We start from the raw sequence: 19,050 nt of genomic DNA on the forward strand, positions 1-19,050 counted from the left end.
TACATTTTATTTGAGAGCTGAGGTAACATCTGGATGCAAATTTGCTTTAATAAAGTTTTTAATATAAAAATATCTAGTTAATCAGGGTGAAAATCGTCCTCAAACCAAAAATCTCAGCGGACATGAATTAGGAATGGAAGTGGACTTACAATAACAAATATATTGTCACTAAAAATGTCAGTGAACAAATTTTGATAAAATATGTAAAAGCAGCTTTGAGAGACGTTTCATGTCCCTAGAGCCAGTTTTGGAGGCCAACACAGCACCAAACCCCTACACCCCCTGCTGCGTGTTGGGGTATTATAGGAGGGGCTTTATTCTTCATAGAGGTGTTTAGAATAACTCGTAGCCAAGCCGCTCAGCCAGGACCAATTTGCTCCTGGAGACCGCATCATGGGCAAACTGCCCTCAAAAACAGCTCCAGGGATCACTGGAGTTTGGTCATTTCGGAGAGGCTCTGAGGAGAAAGGCTATTCGGCCATCCAGGTGGCATCCTAGTCAGATGCCACCTGGATGAGTCCTAGGTTATGTGTTTAAGGTAGGTCCAACTAGGAGGAGACCCCGGGGCAGACCCAGAACAGACTGGAGTTTGCTTGTCAATACAGGCAATGAAATACCTGTTTGTCAGTTCAAAAATAAAATGAAACTTTATTCATAAAGCCTTAAATTTTAAACATAAATTTATTTAATTTTGAATTCTTATGTACCTCTCCTCCTTTAATCATTTTGTTACTATTTGTATTGTTTTGTTATTTGTATTTCATTGCCTGTAATGGTTATTAGATGAGGGGGGGGGGATTAAACTCCACGTACGTACTTCCGGACGTTCACCGACTTCCGGCGGAAGTGTGAAAGCGCCCGGCGCTATTAGCGCTAGGCTGTTGTTGACCTTGTTGAGGGTGGTTGTGTTGCGGGTAAATCTTGTCTGTTGTTGCGGCAGAAATGTCGTCAGTTCGTGAGTGGAGGAAGTTCATCGGCGGGAGGCTGAATGGAGCTTTTGAGGGACTCTTCACAGAGTTTGAAACTAAAATGGAGACAGAAGTGGAGCGTCAGCGCAGACTGCTGGGAACCATCCGGAGCCCCGAAATACAGCTGCACAGGATAGGTTCGTAAAAGTCATTCAGATACAGCACAGCAGCCGGTGTGTTTCAGAGAGACGAAGCGCTTTAAAACAAGAAACGTGTAGTTTATGGAGGCATGTGGACACTGGCAGAAAGACCGACTGCAGAAACATGAAAACAAGTGTTTTTTAATGGAGTTTGGTGTCAGTGCTGGTGTTATTGTGAATAACTGAGCGTTTATGTGGGTTTACGGTGGCTAATTCTTCCACTGGGAGTCAATAAAATCTAAAGTACTTAATAAAAAGAAAACTTTGATAAAACAAAACCACTGATCCAGCTTTCCATCCCAAATCACATTATAAAACATTTTCTGCTCAACCACCGCTGAAATATTTTGGCGTTTATCTTTAAAAAAAATATTAAAGTTTTTTCAGTGTGCGGGGGGATGACCTAAAAGTGGCTGTCCGCCTATTCTTCCTATATTGCCCCCTTATATAATTTCAGCCCACCCTGAAGTTCTTCCTTATGTGGCAATAACTCCACGTGTTTAAGAACACTGATCATGAAGCAGCTGCTGTCACTCAGGAAATCGCCTCTTCCTGTTTTTCACTGTAGCATGTATCCACTGTGTGTAAAAGGATACATGATTAATATCAAGCAAGGCAAGCACATTGAGTTATGACTCTACCACACATTTCACTCCCACAGGCTTTAGCCTTGCAAAAAAAGAGAAACTGAGATTAAAACTTATTTTCAACTATTCATCCACTCAAGCTCTCCAAAGGCCATCTCAAGAGCTTGAAAACAGGTGATTGGAGTTTTTTGAAGCTGTTTCACCTCTCAGCCAAGAGTCCCAGATATTTAAACTCTTGTGGGGTTGTCCCCTTTGGAGGTGGTCTTTGACCCACTATTGTTCATGTGCATCATCACATAAGCCAATGTGTGAAAAAAGGGTGTGGGCCATTACCACTGGGGGTTTTGGGTGAAACCACTCGAGACCTTGCCCTCACCCTATCATGTGACCTATTGACACCACCTCTGTTCTGTGATGGTCATTCACAGTGGACATAGGTGGCTTTTTTTACTCCTCTTTTCAACCATCTGTCTTCCTGATCCAAAATGTGAACCCCAGCATCCTGGAAAGAGCGTCCTTTATCCTTTTATGTGCAGAAGTACAGCTGAGTCTTGTCCTGTCAAGGTGGCTCTTCTATGTTGTGCTAAAGGAGGCATTAATGGAAGCATCGAAGCACCGTTTCTCAGTATTTAGAGAATACGAACAGCTCTTATTATGGCTGCCACACAACCTCTGGGTCACTTTGCTCAGTTACAAACATTTGTAAGCAAAATTGACTATTTGCACCCCGTCTGTCAGCCTCGAGTAACACATTACCTCTACCTCACCTGAGGTCTGATTTGTACTCCCTCATCTCCTCTGTCCCTCCTGCCTGTGACCTGGAAGTTGTCGGGATGTGATGTTGAAAGATTTCTCAAATCCTGAAATGCATCAGAAGGACAGAAGAGAGAGGAGGCTGCTGGAGGAGTAATCAAGGATGTAGAGATGTATCCTTTTTCAGAAGGAGTAGGAGTCTTTCAACAGCTTGTGCTTTTTGTTCACGAGTTGTTTCAGCTATTTAAGATGATTGAGCTTTCTGCCCTTCACTGTGTCTGTGTGTAGGTTTAAAAAAGGTCAAATATCAATCACGTTGCACCATATTTAAAAAGTGGCCCTAAATATGAAAAATGTCACAAAAAAACGGTTTACAAATCCACTGTGCCGCACGTCATATTGCCTGCTGCTTCTCTGCACCGTGTGGGAAATAGAATGGGGCCTAGTTTCCTTTCAGAAGCAGTGCAAGCTGAAAATGAAGTAAAACAAGTCCATTCTTTGAAGGCAGCAGACAAAGTTATTACAGCCAGTCTCCGTTCCCTTTCTGACATCCATCTGTCTTGAATACAGCACACTGTTATGCTACCATTACCAACATGCCACTCAGCTGTGTTATTTTGTAGATGTGTGGCTATTGTTAGAAATTGTCTGTACTTTGCAAGTTATCGTGCAGTGGATTATTGTTGCATTATCTACATTTTTGGGGGTCATGTGATTAGACTGTGAATAAGAAAAATAGTCCCCTCCCAGTACACTCTTCAGTGTTCCCGGGGGTCAACGTTGGTGCTCAGTTGTGTCTTCCCATCCTCACATTAAACTTTCTTTTGTGTCCCTTTTTCCCCTCTAGACCAGCAGTGTGTCTGTAAGAAGAAGGAGGAGGAGGAGTTTCTCTCTATCCAGGAGAAGAATGCCAATCTGAACCAGGAGGATCAGAAAACTTCACAGATTAAAGAAGAGCAGGAGGAACTGTGCATTAGTCAGGAAGGAGAGCAGCTTATACTGAAGCAGGAGAGCAATATGTTCATGGTGACCCCTATTTATGAGGACAGTGACAAGTTTCTCTCTTGTTCTGTACCTGAGAGTCAAGAACAGGAAGGCATCAAGCATGAAAACTCAGGGACACCCTTAAAAATGGAGCCAAAACCAAAGAAGATCTGTCTCAACACAACTCAGAGTAACAACGCAGACACTGATGAAAACACAGAAGTCTTTAAGAACGATTTACAAATGAACGAAATGTGTGGTAAAAGTAAAAGACACACTAATAATAATAATACAGATGAGACTTACTCCTGCAGCTCCTGCGGGGAGAAATTTAAACACGAACTTACACTTGAAGAGCACTTAAAAATCCACACAGATGGCGGGCCATATTCCTGCACGACATGTGGGAAAGTTTTCAGGTACAGCGCTTCCTTCAAACTCCACATAAAAACCCACACAGACGAGAGGCCGTGTTTCTGTGAGAAATGCGGCAAAACGTTCAGAAGAAGCGATAAATTGTTGCTCCACATGAGGACGCACACGGGTGAAAAGCCATACCTCTGCATTACCTGCGGGAAAAGCTTTAACGACCCGTCAGCGTTCAGAAGGCACACGGCAATCCACACGGGCGAGAAGCGGCATTGTTGCAAAACCTGCGGTAAACGTTTTGCGCATAGTAACAGTTTTTTGCGCCACATGAGAACCCACACAGGTGAGAGGCCTTACCTCTGTAACACCTGCGGGAATAGATTTGTCAACGCATCGAAGCTTAAGAGGCACATGAGGACGCACACGGACGAGAAGCCGCACCTCTGTAACACCTGCGGGAAAAGCTTCATTCGCCTTTCGAGGTTGACGAGTCACATAAGGACTCACACGGGCGAGAAGCCGTACTCCTGCAAAATATGTCAAAAGGACTTCGCCTATACCACGTCATTGAAAGTCCACATGAGAGTCCATACAGGCGAGAGACCGTATTGTTGCGAGAAATGCGGGAAAAATTTCAGCCAGGCTGGGAGTTTAACCTCCCATATGAGAACTCACACAGGTACAAAGTCCTGAAACACCTGTGAGGAGAGAATATCAGTTCAAGTTTTGGTTTAAAAAATGATTGTGTAACTTTATGGTGTGCTACACTGTGCAGCCTTTAGATTCAATACTGATGCTGTGCATATGTGGTGACTCCATGTACATTGGAAATTTTTGTGTCAACTGTTACAAGAAACAGGAGTGAGATGCATCCACAGACTGTATAAAATCTGGGTTCAAGGTCTGAAACGTGAAGGCTGCAGACTTTTTAATGGCCAGCAGGAGGCGACACCTCTGGTTGTATAGAAGTCTGTGGGAAAACACACCTACATCTGATTTATCATCTCAGCAAACCACTTCCTGATGAGTTTTTGGGCTCAAACGCTGGTTTTAGGTCATATTTATTAAAACGTGAAGTACATTTTGGAAATTATGGTCTGTATTAGAGGCAGATGAGGATAAGCAGGGTACGCTTATCTAACATCCTGTGCAGAAGCTGTCCAACCTCACTCATCATAGAGAGGGAGACAGATAGGGAGCGCTTAAATTCGGTAAGAGAATATTGGTTTGCATTCTCATATGCTCGCTTATTCAATATATTTCTGCATTATCTTTGGGCTTCATGTAATATGTGTGGTGATTAATAAATGGTTAAGAACAAAAGTGAAAGCCTGACCTTTGACTTCTTTTATCAACCAATCCGGGGGGAACCGGAGGAAAGGATCCCGATTTCCCAACACAGTCATTTGTGACGGAGTTTTGCAAAAATATTTTTAGTCTACATTTCTAATTTTCAAATGTATTGTAAAATACAATAAAATTTCTTTTGTCAATGAACTTTAATTCTTTTTTTCTTAATTTTCTCTATCAGATATTCAAACTGCAGGTTACAAATGAATGGATTGATTTCTGATTTCATGCAAGTTTGCTGGAAGTTGGTAAAAATGTCTGTAGACTCGTTTATATGAGGTGTAGTTTTAAGTTTGTTTTTTTTGGCCATATTATGTTCTTATGTTCAGTTTACTCTGATCTTCATTAGTAGCTGGAGTTTATTATGGAGATTGTTCAGCTGCCACTTGTGACATTTTCTCCATGAACAGCTTACAGATGTTGTTTTTTGAATACTTTTCGCCACAGAAGATGGTAAATTCTCAACGGAGGCAGACTGAAAAAATAATTTAACCCAGGGATGTGACTCCATCTGAGGCCATGCTGCAGTGTTAGATTTTCACTGTCCCATCCATCCACCTTCTCCATTCTCTTAACCACCTGCCTGCTTCTGGGTGATGGGGAAACCAGTGCCCATCCCAGCTGTCATAGGGTGAGGCGCAGGCTGCTTCCTGGACAGGTCACCATTCACGCGCATATTCACACCTATGGCCAGTTTAGAACATGTTATTGAAGTGTGGGTGTGGGTGAAGCCAGAGTAACCGGAGGAAATCCACAGGAAAAATACACAAACTGCACAGTGTGTATGTTATTGGGACCGCTAGTACAGACAAAAGTCAAATTCATCTTGAACTTTTTGCTTATTGATTACACTATACGATTATTAACTACACGATCCATGGAAGCCCACCTCACAACAAGCAGGACTTATAGGATCTATCGCTAACATCTTGGTGCAAATACCACAGCACACCTTCAGGGGTCTAGTGGAGCAAAAGGGGACCAACACAATTTTAGGAAGGTGGTCATAGTGTTATGCCTTATCAGCAAATGTCCAGGATGATAATAATGCTGATTTTAATCAAAGAAAAAAAAAAGCCTCGATGCCAGAGGTCACAGGAGAATGGCCAGACTGCTTCAAGCTGATAGGAAGGCAAATGTAACTCAAATAAGCACTCATTACAACCAAGGCATGCAGAAAAGCATCTCTGAATGCACAACATGCCCACTCACTCAGTGGACCCTAGGGGTGGCTGTGGGTCAGGTGGTACAGCAGCTCATCTATTGATCGGAAGGTGAGTGGACTGATTGCCGGCTATTTCAGTCCACATGCCAAAGTATCCTCGACCAAAATACTGAACCCCTAGTTACCCTGATGAATTCATTGGAGTGGGAGTGTTAGTTAATGTGCTTCAGCAGAGATAAAAGTACTGTATGAATGTGTGTGTGTGACTGGGTAAGTGAGACTCTACTTAAAAAGAAAGGTGCTATCTAAGTACCAGTCCATTTATAGTTCAAACTGGACAAAAGATTGAAAAAGCATCGCCTGGTCTGATGAGTCTCGATTTCTGCTGCAATATTTCAGATGGTAGGGTCAGGATTTGGATTAAACAACATGAAGCATGGCTCCATCCTGCTTTCTATCAATGGTTCAGGCTGCTGCTGGTGGTGTGATGGTGTGGGGGATATTTTCACAGCACACTTTGGACCCCTCAGTACCAGCTGAGGATCATTTAAACACCACAGCTTACCCGAGTATTATTGCTGACCATGTCCATCCCTTTATGACCATCTTCTGATGGCTGCTTCCAGCAGGATAATACACCGCATCACAAAGCTCAGATCATCTCAAACTGGTTTCCTGAATATGACAGTGAGTTCACTGCACTCAAACGGCCTCCACAGCCACCGCATCTCAAACAATCAGATCTCCTTTGGGACGTGTTCACATCATGGAGGCTGCCGACAAATCTGCAGCAGCTGTGTGACGCTGTCATGTTATTATCAACCAAAATCTCTTCATGTTGAATCGATGCTGCTAAGAATTAAAGGAGCTGATTCAGTGGGGTGTCTGGTTAGTGCGTATTCAACACACTGAAATTATTTACTTCACATTCCTCTTTTGTTTAAATTTCTTTCTGTTATATGAAGGACAGAATCTGAGATGATAAAATATTCTGTGATCATGTGAATTGATATCTTAATAAAAAATAATTGAATCACACGCATACATTCACTGAGTTGTGCTCGACTTGTGTTATAATTGTGCATGTTTTTGGCTGCCCTGGTTCTTATCTGGCACTTATTTTCAGCATGCAGCTGCAGCTGTGTCTACTTCACCAGGCGACTTGTGTGTAGAGAAGCATGTAGACAATTGCAGAGACTCACTCTGCTCACCTGTAATGTCAGTGCTCAAGCTGACAGTTCATCGCAGAGCAAAACAACCCTCAGGCCACCAGGAAATGTCCCGGTGTTCCCCACAGGCTGTCAGCCACCGATTCTTATACTTTCACTACACATCACTGGAGGATCGAGTCTCACTTGCTAATCAAAGCCCCCACCCCGGCTCTGTTGGAGAAACAAACACTTTTCTGTGCTGTTCTCAATAACTGCTCTCTGCCTGCTCATGATTGCTTTCACAAAGCTTTGTTTACAGTTTCTTTTACCCTAACTGACTCTGTCTGTTCCTTTTGTTTGGCTTAACGTGGCCTGCTGAAGTATTAATGGTTCGTTGCTGTGGAACTGCTCACATTCTCCGCTAATTTACCTGTAGACAAATTTGCAATTCAGATGTAATATCTGCGGCTTATTTTGGATACGTTTGGGCTTCCAGGTTGAGTGCAACATCTGGACATTTGCTCTGTAGATGTGGAGCAAAAAAAAAAATCCACTAAATAAAACTCTGCTTGTTGTGTCTTATAATAAAGTAACTATGAAAGATACAATGAGCTTCAGAGACACTGAGGGGAAACGTTGGGGTGACAGACATACCCGAGCAACAACACCTTCAGCCAGCTTCAGCTGAGTGCCGTTTTCCTGGATTAAAAATGTGCATTTCTTTAAAAGTGCTTTCATCTCAAAATACCAGCAGTCAGCAGCTTAAGTCCACCCACATCAGTGTCAGCCATCAAACACCGATGTGGGTCCAACCCTGTGTCAGCTCCCGAAATGTTTTATTAAATAAATCGCCCGTAATTTTAATGCTTCCGGTCTTTGCCAGATCAAAAGACAGAGCATGGATTTTATCAGCATAAATTATTCAGCACATCCTATGACAGGTGGAGCTGAGGGACAACAAAAAAAAAAAAAAAGGTACATACCTGTCATCCATCTTGTTAAATATGAACAAATCGCCCTCTGTTTATGAGCAGCGTATAGGACCTTGAGTCAGACTTGTGGGGATGTACTGCTTCTCCTGACAGAATACTAAACAAGGACTTTGGATGTGTGAACATGGACACAGTGGATTAGCATAGAAACAACACTAAAAACAATCCCTGCAGAGCAATTCAGACACATGACGGGAACCATATTAGCAGCAACATGCGCAAACGCACTGCACATACAGGCCCCAACAAAGATTATATACAGGCCATCAACACACACACACACACACACACACGCCAGTCTTGCTGGCAGTAATCAGAGTGCAGTGTGTTTTTCTCAGCGGTGTAATTCATCAAAGTGACGGCTGCCAATGAGTCTCAGTCAGCCAGACAGCCACAGCTAATCAATCATCAATCTACCTGCTCTTTGTCTGCAGCCACCGCTGCCATATTTCACAATACATACACATTTATACACACAATATCTCTGTATGGTTGCGTTTTGTGGCTCCTTGTCCAGGTCACTGTGTAGAGCAAGGCACTAACATAGCCTGGGTTAGGGGTTTTATTCCCTCTTTAAGCTGCCTTGAGTGAGAAAGTAATTAAGCAGCTGTCTTGTTTATTGAGGAAGACAGATGGGCTTTTATAGCCACATAAGTCTGATGTTATGAGCTCATATTTAATATCTTTAAAGGCTTAGCCTTCTTTAAAGGATTAGTCTCATGATGGTGTTCTTAGCTTATGTTTGCATAAAAATACATTTTGTCTGATTAACCTGTGCACAAACAGTGCACACTTCCTGCAGTGGAGTTATGGGAAGTGAGACTGCCAATAATCACATAACAGGAAGTTCTGCTTACAGGTGCTTTTTGGGAAAATTTCTCCATGAGGTGGATGTTTTTTTTACCACCTTCCAGCTACCAAAATAAACTGGTTAGGGATGGTTATAAAAAGAACATTTTAATGTATTCTAACCTGCCATGATGTGGATCTCTGTTTAGTTACTTCCTGATTTATTTTGTAATTCTTAGTCCGTTTACACTGTCATCGGTTTTACTTCCTGTCTTTATTAGTTTTCCCTCCTTTGTGATAGTATGCCCCGCCCTGATTAGTCTCACCTGTATTGCCTTTCACACCGTTTTCCTATTGGCGGGTCACACTTTGCACTTTTGTATGCCTCCTGCTTTGGACTCCCCAGTTGCCGAATTGTACTTTTCCCTGGTTGAGCTTTCCAGGTATTTTCGATTGGATGCTTGTTTCTGTTACTGATAAAATAAAAACACTTTTTTTTTGCGAATCAAGTCAAAATTTAATCTGAGGAATAAAAACTAATAAGGAAATAACTAGAATTTGAGAAAATAACTTGAAATTTTTTTGTTTTTAAGTCAAAATTTTGGGATTACAACCTGAAATTTTGACTTATGGATGTTAAAAAAAATGTTTAGTTTCAGTGGTGGAAGCAAACTTCTATAATTTTCCTAATGTTTCCCTTTTTCTTGTTCCTTATATTCTGTCTTCTGTTTCTTACTGGTCTCCACACATCTGATGTTGATGGACTTTGTCTTCTGCCTGCTCCTACTGGATCATCTGCCTCCCGGTATATGAACACTGACCCTTTCTGGAATTAAGATTTGGATTTTTTCGCACGTTATTTCTAAAACTGTTACCAAACCTTACAAAATTAAAGTATCAACATCTGTCCATCTATGGTGCAGTTTTGGACATTATACCGTGATCAGTTTAGATTGGGGAAATAACACTGGTCTTCTGTTTTCTGGCTCTGAGCTGCTGCACTAACTGCTAACAGCTGAGCTTCATTGCGCCTGATGTTAGAGAGGTACAGCTTAACAAGCTGCACACATAAAACATAGTTCCCCAGCAGAGAATCTATATTGTACTTAAAGCATGCTGTAAATAAAAGAATCATCGAAAACGTGGCCGAACTTCTGAACATAACCTGCTCCCCACCGGGTTATGTGTTCAGCATCAGTTACTGTGGTGATTTACCCAGATAAAAAGAGAGGCACTTCTGTGACACTGAAAACTCCGACTTTAAGTGCAGCACTCACTAATACATTAATCTCACTCTGTAGTACACCCCTCTGCTCTGTGCCTTGTAAAAAAAGTTGAGTGCCTCCGTGCTGAATCAGAGTCAGAGTGTAACGCTAATTACTGTGATATTTCAATCTGAAATATTGGTAGGGACCTAATTCTGCCCCCGATTGGTAAGAAAGTAACAGCTGTCATGGTGGCAGGGACGTGTTCCTACCATCCCTACCTAATTCTACGCCCCTGGTTGGTGCAGTATGTGCTGTAACAGAGACATTGAGGCATGAAGAGAAAATCAGAAACATATTTACTGTTTTTATCCTGTTTGCATTACTATAAATGAATATGTTTAGTATATTCTATGAAATATGAATCCCACATCTGACACCTTTTTCAATTGTACACTATTTTCCCAAAAGTATTTTCTGATCTGCCTTCACGCACGTGAATATGAGTGAAATCCCAATCTTAAGCCATAGGGTTTAATATGATGTCAGCCCTCCCTCTGCAGCTCCAACAGCTTCAACTCTTCTGGGAAGGTTTGCCACACAAGGTTTAGGAGTGTTTGTGGGGATTTTTGACCTTTCTTCCAGAAGTACATTTGTGAGGTCAGACACTGATGTTGGAGAGAAGGCCTGGCTCATAGTCTCCACTCTAATTCATCCCAAAGGTGTTCTGGGATTCGTGCTGTGTTCACTGGAATTCACTGAGAGCGACCCATTCTTTCACTAATGTTTGCAGAAGCAGTCTGCATGCCGAGGTGCTTGGTTTATACACCTGTGGCCATGGAAGTGACTGAACACCTGAATTCAATGATTTGGCTGGTGAGTGAATACTTTGGCAATATAGTGTATTATGGCTTAAAGTTAAGCATTTATTGGGCACGTAGCCACTTTGAGTTCCAACTAAGCCAATAGCTGTCAGCTGCTTTTTGGAGAATTTCATAGAGTTATCTGGCAAATATCAAAGCCTGGGGTGTGATTAATTGTACTGGCATCCTGAACAAGAAGCCCACAAGACAATGAGTGATGTAAGTGTGGCTACGACAATCTTATATAAACAATCTCACAGATCAGAATATTACTGCATGTGTTAACATTACAGGTGTTTGTCACCCCACTAATTTTCCACAATACTAAAACCTTCCAATGCAGCCAGGCTACTACGACTGATATAATTAATTCTTCTACTACTTCTACCATACACTTTTAAAGCCACTGGGGTTTGTTTAATGTTAAATTCTCAGCTGAAATGCATGATTAGTGGGACGACTCCTCTGAAACATTTGGCAGCTTTGGAAGGATAAATTATGTGGTGCAAGGCATTTAAAGCAGGGGCAATTAATCTTACCCAGCCCATTGTCCAGGTTGTTAACAAGTCCCATATTGATGTAAGTGAGATATTCCATTTGTACCTTAATGGACATGAGGAATTGCTCAATTTGTTTCTTCCATAATTGAAGAGAAGATGAAGCCGGTTCTGTATGATTCCCTCCGATCAATATTCACTTTCCACTGCTGTATCCTGTCAGAGAGGAACATAATTGGTGCGTCAGCAGATTTAGTTTGCAGAGGCTTTAACTAACCCTTCTTTCCATACAGCTCACTCTGCTTATTTATTCTAATTCCAATTTCAAGGCAAATCTACTTTGAATACAGTTATTTTTAAATCTATTAGAGCAGTTACGGATGGAAAATAAGACGTATTTTCCATGTTTTAGGAGTAGATGAAGGCTTTCTTCACTGAGTAGCTGGTGTGCTGGATCACTGCCTGCCTCATTCTTTCTGTGAAATACAAAACACTGTTATTCTGTCTCTTCAAAGGCTTCATTACGGAGACTATGAGAGAAAAGGTTTTTACACAGAGAGAAATGAAGTGCGGGGAGTGGGTGTGCGGCAGAAAAAAAATATGGCTTCATTACACCAGGAGGGAGCAAATGAGGTTTTTAAATAACATCCTAAATGCACCTTGGTTCATTGTACTGTCCCGCTCTCTCATGCTATTCAATTTACATCCCACCGCCTGACGTTATACCCGTCCCTTTTCATTTCGTGTCTCTGTGAGGAACATGCTAAAGTTAGATTGATGCACTGATATATGGGAACAATATTTGGCCTTAAAAGTGAGACAGCCTGTGTTTTGATGGTGTTTTTTTTTTCCTTTTATTTCTGTTCTGTGATTTTTATTTTTATTTTTTTATGTAAAAACAATCTCTTCAAATCAAAACAGAATGATTATCATCCGCTCCCAGTGTTGAGTGTGTTTTAAGGAGCACAGTGTGTTTCTTTTGAAAACCAAGTTTGAAAATCTGATTTAATCAAGGGGTCACAGTCACTCCATGCTGGAAACAAGGCACTTACGACCCTCAATCAAATCATTACTTTCTACTTGTGTGTTTTTTTTTTTCATTGTCGATAAGAATGCCTGTGATCTGAAACCAGCATGCAAAATATCATATAAATAATATCAGCTTCTCCCTTGAAACAGCAGAGCCTCAAAAAGCTGCTGGCATGACTGGAAGATGTGTTTCAAATGGGAAACTTCTGTTGATGCGTTTTCACAAAAGTGCACAATGTATTTGTGAAATGCATGAGTTTCCATTGAGGGCCAATCCAATGCAAACATGCTGAAGACTGCGGGTCCTCACAGACTCCACTCTTAAATCCCAACTTTACAGAATCAACAAGGACACTTGCAGCCTGGTACAAAAACAGTTAGTTTCCCCCTTCATATCACTTCTTATCCATTACTGGAGATAGGGGGCACAGCTGCTTTGATTGACAGGTGACTTACCTCTTCTAGTTGGAGCCACTAACCTGGATCCCTTAACCATGTTTGTGTTGTTGGTGCTTGGCAGGACAGTGCAGAATTATTGAAATGCACACAGGAAATGGCCCACGGGCGACTCGAGCCGGGGCCGCTGCAGTAACCTTTCAGCATGTGGGTCACTTGCACAACCCCGCGTGCTGTTCCAGCACCGTTTCTTGGTGCCTTTTTAATTGCTTATCTGAGCCCTGTTATGGCTTGGTGTGTCTAACATGAACTTCAGAGATGGTGACTCAAATTGAAATATTTCATATTAGAATATTAGTCTGTCACTTAGCATGAAGTAAGAAATACTTTATTTATCCCAAAAGTTGGGATGAAAAATAAAAACAGTTTAGCTGATTAAAATAAATGTCAAAGAACAAAGTGACTAAACATGACGCCAGTGAAAATGTTTAACTCACACTCAGGTTTCACTAAATAGTGGGTGACATCATGGTGGCTACATCTAGTTTGTATACACCGATCATTATGAGCACTGACAGGTGACGTGAATAACGCTGATTAGCTCTTCATCGTGGCATCTGTTACTGGGTGGGCTGTATCAGGGAGTAAGGGAACATTTTGTCCTCAAAGCTGATGTGTGGGAAAATTGGCAAGTGTGTGGATCTGAGCGAGTTTGACGAGAGCCACATTGTGTTTGATAGATGACTGGGTCAGAGCATCTCCAAAACTGCAGCTCATGTGGGTGTTCCCGGTCTGCAGTGGGGCACGTACACCCTTTCATGGAAACAGTATTCCCTGATGGCTGTGGCCTCTTTCAGCAGGATAATGCAGCTCCCCACATTGCGATCCCCAGAACTCAATCCAATCAAGCATCTGTGGGATGTGCTGGACAAACAAGTCCATGGAGACCGACCTCACAACTTAGAGGACTTAAAGGATCTGCTGGAAACATCTTGGTGCAGATACCATAGCACACCTTCAGGGGTCTAATGGAGTCCATGCCTCGATGGTTCAGGGCAGTTTTGGCAGCAAAAGGTGGACCAACATGATATTAGGCAGGTGTTAATGCTGATAATAATTTATAATGTTATGTCTATGAACCTGCTGCTAATGTCAAAGAAGAAGAATCAAATCAGTGGCCCTTCCCTTTCCACTGTCTGCATTAAACATTTTGACCTTCACGAGTACTCTATCATAAGTTGCAGTACTTGCAGAGCTTATAGAAAAAGTTGGTTAAAGGTGATGCACAGTGGCAGCTCAAAAACTGCTCAGGAACATGACAAAGATCCCAAAGTAATGATCTGGTTTCCAAAAATGGTAGGAATTCAGCAAAGAGAGAGGACTGGATGCACTTGGTTGCAGCCCTCTAAAAAGCTAGGAAAGCTTATGTGTAAGCAGAATGCTGATTGGCTAAAAAGGTTGGCTTGTGCAGGGAGGGAAGCCACAGCTGAGTTCACCATAAAGAGAAAGAAGCTTGAAAAACCCATTAAAGATCAAAAAGGTGTGTAAGAAGGGAACTGACAGAGGCTGCAGTGGATAGTTTAAATTATTAGATTTTTGTCTCACTCCAATACAAAGCAGTGCTTTGTCTGATATGACTTCTGTCATCTCCACAGCAGGGGCTAAGGTAAAGGATCAAGAATAGGACAAACACGATTATCCCACATTGTTGATTGTTTTACACATTTATTTAAACTGACAGTCCGAAAAGCTCTGTGTAGCATCTACAGTCTGCCAATGCACTGACACGTAGGACCTGAGACACAAGATATACAGAAGGTCCCTACTGTAGGTGCAATCAGGGATAATGTGCTTGCATAGCTGCAATCCCAAAGGTGTAAATGGTTTCTTTGACATATAACTTTTGCATATAAAAGCAGGAGGACTGGGCCTTTCATGGTTCTCTTTTTGATGAAAAACAATGCAGAAATCCAGTTTCCTGCATGTTCAGAAAGTCTTCATTAGTTTGGACATAACTGATCATTTTCACACATGCTGAATATCATTACATCAGTCTTTAAAATTCCTGTTTTTTGCAGTAATGTGTGTTAAATGTGGCTATAATACGGGCAGTGCTGCTGCAAAGTCGTTTTCTAAATGACTCCATTTACATGCAGCATTGGTCTGGTTTGCCTCTGTAATGTAAACATTTCATTTAGATTATGAGAACTTTTATTGGATGCGAAACACAGCTAATGTTTATTGCAAATTTAAAACGGAGAATAAACAGAGGTTTAGATTGACAGCCGTGTGCGTGTGTGTGTGTGTGTGTGTGTGTGTGTGTGTGTGTGTGTGTGTGTGTGTGTGTGTGTGTGTGTGTGTGTGTGTGTGTGTGTGTGCTTACAATACTATCTCTCTCTTCACTGTCCTTCAGCAGTTCAACAATCTAATTTACATACTCATAAATCATTCACATCTGACATCTCTCACACACACACCTGTGGGTGCTGTAATAATGAGGTGTTTGAATACATCTTTCAGCTCAAACAAAAATAGCCCACATTTCCGTGGATGGGTGAATTAATCGGTCAGTAAAATGTCGCACTGTGACATCGTGCAGCCCTGTTTATTTCCTGTTTATTCCCACTAGCCTGCATCAGTTTTCTTTAACCCTCACTGCGGCTGTTAGCTACGCTATAACAAAGTTTCTGTCATTGTAACTGTGGCAGCAACCAGCCACTAACTTTAACAAGGTAGTAATCTTAACCAGTATCCTAAGGCTTCCCTAAACCACTTACGTGCACTGGCCACTTTATTAGGTATACCTTGCTAGTACCTGCTTGGACCCCTGTTGCCTTCAGAGCTTCTTTAATTCTTCATGGCACCAATTCAACAAAGTGCTGGAAACATTTCTGAGAGATTTTGGTCCTTATTGATATGATAGCATCACACAGTTGCTGCAGATATGTGGGTTGCACATCCGTGATGTGAATCTCCCGTTCCACTGCATCCCAGCGGTGCTCTGCTGGATTTAAACCTGGTGACTGTGGAGTACAGCAAACTCACTGCCGTGTCCAAGAAACAGTTTGAGATGATCTGAGCTTCGTGACGTGGTGTGTTATCCTGCTGGAAGCAGCCATCAGGAGATGGGTACACTACACCATGTTCACAAAGAGATGGACGTGGTCAGTAACAATACTGAGGTGGGCTGTGGGGTTTAAATGATGCTCAGATGGTACTGAGGGGCCCAAAGAAAAAAATGATCCCCCACACTGTTACACCAGCAGCAGCGTGGGGGATCAATTCTGACCGTGCCATTCAAATGCTGAAACCAAAAACTGAGACTCATCAGACCAGGCAACGCTTTACGGCCTCAGTTTCCTGTTCTCAACGACAGGATTGTTACCCAGTGTTATCTTCTGCTGTTGTACCCCATCTGCTTCAGTGTTGTGCATTCAGAGATGCTCTCCTGCATACCTCGGTTGTAACGAATGTTTATTTGGAACCTTGTAAGGTGCTCATTATGAGCACAGTACAAGATGAATTTTTTTGAACCTAACTCTCCCATTGTTTCTGTTTTCCCTTTTCCTGGGATTGATTGTGCTGGTGGCGCCCTTAGTGGCTGCAGCTGCAGACACCCATCTCCCCTATGTTAGTCTTGTCTGTCCTACTCTTGGATGGTTGTTCTGAACGAATTTCTATTCTATACTATTTGAGTTACTGTTGCCTTCAGCTCAAAGCAGCCTGTTCATTCTCCTGTGGATCATTCTCTGTAAACCTTAGAGATGGTTGTGGGGAATTTGCAGCAGCAGCAAAATCAGCAGTCAGTCCCCACAGACTCCACCGATTCATGGACACAGTTTGCTAACTTAGCTTGCTTGTAGCTCACAGTAGCACTGGATCAAAGTATTAGGACCTTAAAAGGTCAAATTAAGTATTTTTGGATACTTTGAGGGGTTTTTTTTCTTTTTTGCGTAATTTTAAAATAAATGTCCATAAACTGAAATAATGAGTCCCTTGCTCTACAACATCTACACATATGATTGCACCTCCTCTCACCCTTTGAATACAATAATAACATTTGCAGATGACAAAACAGTGATAGGACAAATTACCAACAACAATGAAAGCACCTACAGTGATGAGGTTGACAGATTGACAGGATAGTGTACTGAAAACCACCTACACCTGAATGTCGGGAAAACCAAAAAAATGAGATGATGAAAGGCAAACCCTCAACCTCTCATCATATATATATATATATAATCTATATATATATATATTATATATATATATATATATATATATATATATATATATATATATATATATATATAGCTGATATAGCTGATTTTATATATATATATATATATATATATATATATCTATATCTATATATATATATATATATATATATATATATATATATATATATATATATATCTATAAAATCAGCTGCCTAAAATACATTTGTCCTGATGCAGCAGCAGCTGAGTAAGAGTTTTGAGAACATGGATTGTGCCTCACTTTAACTGTGTGGTATTAAAACTTGCTGTTTATATTGATGTGTTGGAGGACTTGGACTTGTTCTCTTCTTTTCTTTAGAGGATTTTGTTTTAAAGTGTTGCAGGGTTAAATAGTGTTTTGTGAGCAATTACCAGAGTGTGATTAGATGCTTCAGGGCTGATTTGAAATCAAAATAAAGTGCATGAAGTGTTTCCACTCTACAGTTTTGAGCTGCCTTCACAGTTCTGATTGAAATTTGTTCTCTGTTGTTGTGTTTGTGCGTGTTGTTTCATCTAGCATCCATTCAAAGATAATGACAGTGAGAACCAGACAAACAGGCAGCCAGTTAGTAGGAATGTGTCATCCGAGGATGACTGACCAGACATGTGGGCATGTGGGAAGGTCATCAAACACACAGGATCAGAGGTCATAGTTCACCATCATTGATGGGTTCAACCGGGGGGGGGGGGTGAAGAACTGTTGATGAGTCTTTACTGTGTTAACCAAAGAAAGCAGCCACTGTAGATGACATCCTGCATTAGACACTAGAGTTACCAACTTGTGAGTGTATACCTCTCCCAGCCAATCATGTTACAGTTTACATCCTTATATATGAAAACTTGGAAGTGATTTATTGAGCCCTCTGTGTGGATGGCTGAGTGGTTGAAGCCACCAGATTCATGTCTGAAATGCTGCCTGAGAGAATGATGTTCTGGTCTCCCAATGGAGGTATGGGCTCAAAGCACAGTTTTGTCAAGGTAAAGACCTTTACCTAACATGACTAAAAATAATTTTTGTTACTGGGCTGATGGTCCAGTTAGAAAAAGGTCTCTGTCTAACATGACTGAATCTTTTTTTTAGCATTACCAAAAGGTCAGTTTATGGTCTCTCAGACTCAGTTAAAAGACTAGTTATTGCCTTATGCTTGTATTCTTCCACCAGCCTTCAGGATACAAGTTTACATCTTTCCAGACACCTGCTTTAACCAGCAGTTCTCTGTTCATTCTCATATATATGGTGTGAAAACTTTGAAGGAATTAAAATAATCAGCTCCAAAAATTTAAAACATCAATTCCCTCAAAACATTCACTCACGATGCTGCATCTGTGAACATTTAATGGGAACGTCAGGCAAAAAAACTGTGACAATGTGAAGCTGTTAAAAGGTGAAATGTTTTGAACTAAAAGAAATCATAAAACAATACATGAGATACCAACAATCTGCAAAATCCAGAATGAGTCAGCAAGAGTTTCCATGCAATTGTGCAGTACCCAAGTGGTCTAATGTGCCAAACTCAAGTGATGCTTGCTTCCTCTTCTTGTGTAGT

The 19,050-nt window shown here is 41.4% G+C and overlaps 1 protein-coding gene across 1 annotated transcript; it reads left to right on the forward strand.

Annotated features, from left to right (window-relative positions):
- The first annotated feature begins 854 nt into the window (after positions 1-854).
- On the forward strand, positions 855-5,218 carry LOC115773527 (zinc finger protein OZF-like). The gene is made up of 2 exons (XM_030720321.1): positions 855-1,105; positions 3,296-5,218. Exons 1-2 carry the CDS (start codon positions 943-945, stop codon positions 4,492-4,494), a joined length of 1,362 nt encoding a protein of 453 aa, XP_030576181.1. The 5' UTR covers positions 855-942; the 3' UTR covers positions 4,495-5,218.
- Positions 5,219-19,050: the final 13,832 nt, after the last annotated feature.

The sequence above is a fragment of the Archocentrus centrarchus genome, chromosome 23, assembly GCF_007364275.1.
Source record: "Archocentrus centrarchus isolate MPI-CPG fArcCen1 chromosome 23, fArcCen1, whole genome shotgun sequence".
Taxonomy (NCBI): Eukaryota; Metazoa; Chordata; class Actinopteri; order Cichliformes; family Cichlidae; genus Archocentrus; species Archocentrus centrarchus.